General features: G+C 29.0%; 1 protein-coding gene across 1 annotated transcript; it reads right to left on the minus strand.

Moving 5' to 3' along the window:
* Window positions 1-1,236: 1,236 nt before the first annotated feature.
* On the minus strand, window positions 1,237-3,424 carry LOC103308241 (zinc finger MYM-type protein 1-like). The gene is made up of 7 exons (XM_008181311.1): window positions 3,304-3,424; window positions 2,852-3,226; window positions 2,300-2,784; window positions 2,043-2,201; window positions 1,785-1,824; window positions 1,418-1,722; window positions 1,237-1,350 (listed from the first exon to the last, which is right to left on the minus strand). Exons 1-7 carry the CDS (start codon window positions 3,422-3,424, stop codon window positions 1,237-1,239), a joined length of 1,599 nt encoding a protein of 532 aa, XP_008179533.1.
* Between the last annotated feature and the right edge of the window lie 120 nt (window positions 3,425-3,544).

The raw sequence follows: 3,544 nt of genomic DNA on the forward strand, positions 1-3,544 counted from the left end.
CGGATATTGGGAAATATTACACGAAATTTATAAAAGAAAAACATGATAAATTAAAAAATATTGATGTCATGATTATTGGTATATTTCGGTGGTTGAATATAAATAAATATGATAACGATTTAACCTTAAGTTATTAACATAATATATTATATTAAATATTTGAAAATGTATTATATATAGTCATAATAAATATAATTTAAAAAAATTGCAGATGAAATGCCTGATAAAAAACATTATAATATTTTCAAAAGTAATAAAATAAAATTTTACAAATTCCCTTCTAAAAACATCAGTATACACATTAAACAACAAAAAAATTCTAAATCGATACAGATCCTCTATAAAATCACCGTATTTTTTCTTGTGTTCGTAATATAGTCAGACAAGGTTTTTATTATAGAAAATTCTTAGGAAAATCCATTGGAAAAGTATAAAATATGGATGGCCAAAATTGAATATACAACAGTGCCATCAGTCCGGCAAAAAATTATTTTATTTTTTTGTTTATTATAAGGTTTTCGGTGGTTGAAAAATATTAAATAGTTCTTATGATTGAATATAATTTATATTAGACCTGTATTATAATTTACATTAGGTATATATTCTGGGCAATAACAACGGAGGAAAAAAGAAGACTTGAGGCGTTTGAAATGTGGTGCTATAGAAGGATGCTAAGGATAAGCTGGATGGACAGAGTAACCAATGTAGAAGTACTGGAAAGACTATCAGATGGAAAGTTACTATGGAATAACATAGCCAGAAGGCGGAATGAATGGATAAGCCATATCATGAGACACGAAGGATTGTTGAAATTGATAATAGAAGGAACAATAGAGGGAAATAACCGTAGGAGTAGACCAAGATTGGAATTCATTCAACAGATAATAAAGGACCAAGGATGCAACTTGTATGTGGAAATGAAAAGGAAGGCAGATAAGAGAGAAGACTTGAAGATGGCTGCAAACCAATCTACGGATTGAAACCATAGAGAGAGAGGTATATATTATTTGGTAAAAACCGTATGTGTATAATTAGTAAAAATGGTATTCCTAACGCTAATTTTTTGATTTTTGTCCTGGGGACCTATAGGTTATATGTGTATATGCATGCACATCAGTGGCGTGCTCAGGAATTTTGAATGGGGGGGGGGTTCAACTTTTTTTAATATAATATTTTATTCAATGAATATTTATAACAAATCATTATGTATTAAAATGTAAAAACTATAAGTAATAATTATAAAACAAAGTCTAGTTTGCGTGGTTTTTTTGCAAGTTCGTCAAGGACTTCTTCAGCTGAAAGTGGTATATCAGTGTGAACAGCCAACATTGTCAGACCATTAAGTCGTGCCTGAAAACAAATTGTAATTTTAATCTTGTATCTTTTTAAATATCAAGTTTGAGAGTGAGAAAATCACTTCTGTCATTGTGTTTCTTAAATAAGTTTTCAATCTTTTTAGACATGAAAACGTTCGTTCTGGGGTTGCTGTGGACACTGGTAAAGTACATAGTATTTGAACTAAGAAATGAATATTTGGAAACATTTCCTTCTTGCATAGCCTTAATGCTTCCAACCCACTTTTAGGGTATTGTCCATTGTTGTTAAGTACTGCATGCCATAGATTTAATTCTGCTTTAACAATTTGTTCATCAGTGTCAAGATAAAATAGAAGAAGTTCATCAAAATCATCTGAATATGTACCAGAAAACAAACATTGAAATCCTATTAACAATTTTCCAAAATTAGTATAATTCAATAAAAAATAAATTTAGTAAGGTACTAACCTTTAAGTACATTTTTATGACATAAAAAGCGCTCATTTAACTGTTGTATAAATGAATCAATGTATGGTATAGCTATTGTAACTCTATAATATTCTTCAGGGTCATTAATACTGGGGTTGGCTCGTTTTGTGCATTTTTTACTCAAACGTTTGATCGATATGGTAATATCTAATATATTAGCCATTTTCTATAGTAATATTATTTTCATTAATTAAATTAAAAAATATATTATATAATATTATATTTGATTATCTTTACCTCAGCTTCTTTAAACAATTGTTTAAACTCTTCAGCTATATTTACACGTAAACGTTGAATAGTAGCAACAGTAATTTCAGCAAGATCTACTGCTTCTTTTAAGTCAAGATTGACTTTTTGCAAAAGTTTACATAATGGTAAGCCATATGAAAATAAAACCTAACGAAACAAAAAAAAAATGTTCATTATGGCTAAAAATTATTTTTAATATTTTATACAAATGCATGACAATAAAATATAATATTTACTTTAATAACTTGAAGTGAAATTAAAAATTCTGAGTCCATTGCTTTCATTAAAATGTTTGCATCAGTCGAAGTTGTGTCATTCCACTCGCATATTTTTTCTAATGTTTGAATTACATAAGGAAATAATTCTACAAAATCATTTATTGCCGTATATCTTTCCACCCATCTTGTTGCACAAAGATGTTTAATAGATTTTGATCTTGTATCCAAGTCACTTTCGTTAATAACACTTAACAAGACATTTTTGCGTTTAGGTGTATTTAAAAAGCAGTACATTTTTTCAACCAAACCCAAAGAATTTCGTATTGCTTGAATATCACAACTTGTAGATACAGCCAAATTCAACGAGTGTGCTGCGCAATGAACATATAGGGCCTTAGGACATGTTTCCCTCACAATTTTTTGAGTACCTTTAAAACGCCCCGACATATTAGAAGCACCGTCATAACCTTGTCCATACATGTTACTGCAGTCTATTCCACATGAATTGAGCCCTGTATACCAACAAATAATTAATAAAAATCTAATTTATTTATAATAAATACAATATTTGTTAATTACCATTCACAATAGTTGATGCAATGTCTTTTCCTGTCAGACTATGAATTTCGATATATTTTAAAAAGCGTTCACAAACAAATACATTTTCATCAGAACCAACAACATATCTAACACACAACGCTAATTGTTCTTTGACTGAAATGTCAGTCGTTTCATCTGCTAAAACTGAAAAGCATTTGGCAGAATTGACCTCTTTGACAATTTTCTCTAATAAAATATCTCCAGCAGATGAAATAATTTCATTTTGGATTTTTGCACTTGTGTACTTGTATCGGCCATCAGATTCCAAAAAATGTTTTAAATGATTCAGATCTTTAGCCTTATACTTCAAAATGGCACGGAAATTACCTTCATTAATATAAGGTTCAAATTCAGCTATAAAACAATGGAAATACAACATGGCTATTAGTAACACTGTTAATTGTAATTAATATTTTAAAATTTAATATCACTTTTAAAACAAATTGGACCAGCATCTTTATGTCCACGTAAAGCAAGTTCTTGCCTTCCACAAAGCATGACACATTCGATAATTGGAAGAAGGTTTAATCTATTTTCTTTTTTTTGTTTCATTCTAAATGTAAAATTATAAAACCAATTCAGCCATTAAAAACTTGTCTCAAGTTATAATAAGAAGTATAAAAACCAAAATTTATTTACCTTTCTGTATCCAAAATATCAATTATGCTTGGT

The sequence above is a fragment of the Acyrthosiphon pisum genome, unplaced genomic scaffold, assembly GCF_005508785.2.
Source record: "Acyrthosiphon pisum isolate AL4f unplaced genomic scaffold, pea_aphid_22Mar2018_4r6ur Scaffold_3225;HRSCAF=3764, whole genome shotgun sequence".
Classification (NCBI taxonomy): Eukaryota; Metazoa; Arthropoda; class Insecta; order Hemiptera; family Aphididae; genus Acyrthosiphon; species Acyrthosiphon pisum.

What these genes read in the sequence shown, in the direction of transcription:
- LOC103308241 (XM_008181311.1), bottom strand. Translation starts at nt 3,424, where the DNA reads ATGAAACAAAAAAAAGAAAATAGATTAAACCTTCTTCCAATTATCGAA. An exon ending in TGCATCAACTATTGTGAATG is followed by an intron (nt 2,785 to 2,851) that starts GTAATTAACAAA and finishes GTTGGTATACAG; the next exon opens with GGCTCAATTCATGTGGAATA. An exon ending in TCATAAAAATGTACTTAAAG is followed by an intron (nt 1,723 to 1,784) that starts GTTAGTACCTTA and finishes AATTGTTAATAG; the next exon opens with GATTTCAATGTTTGTTTTCT.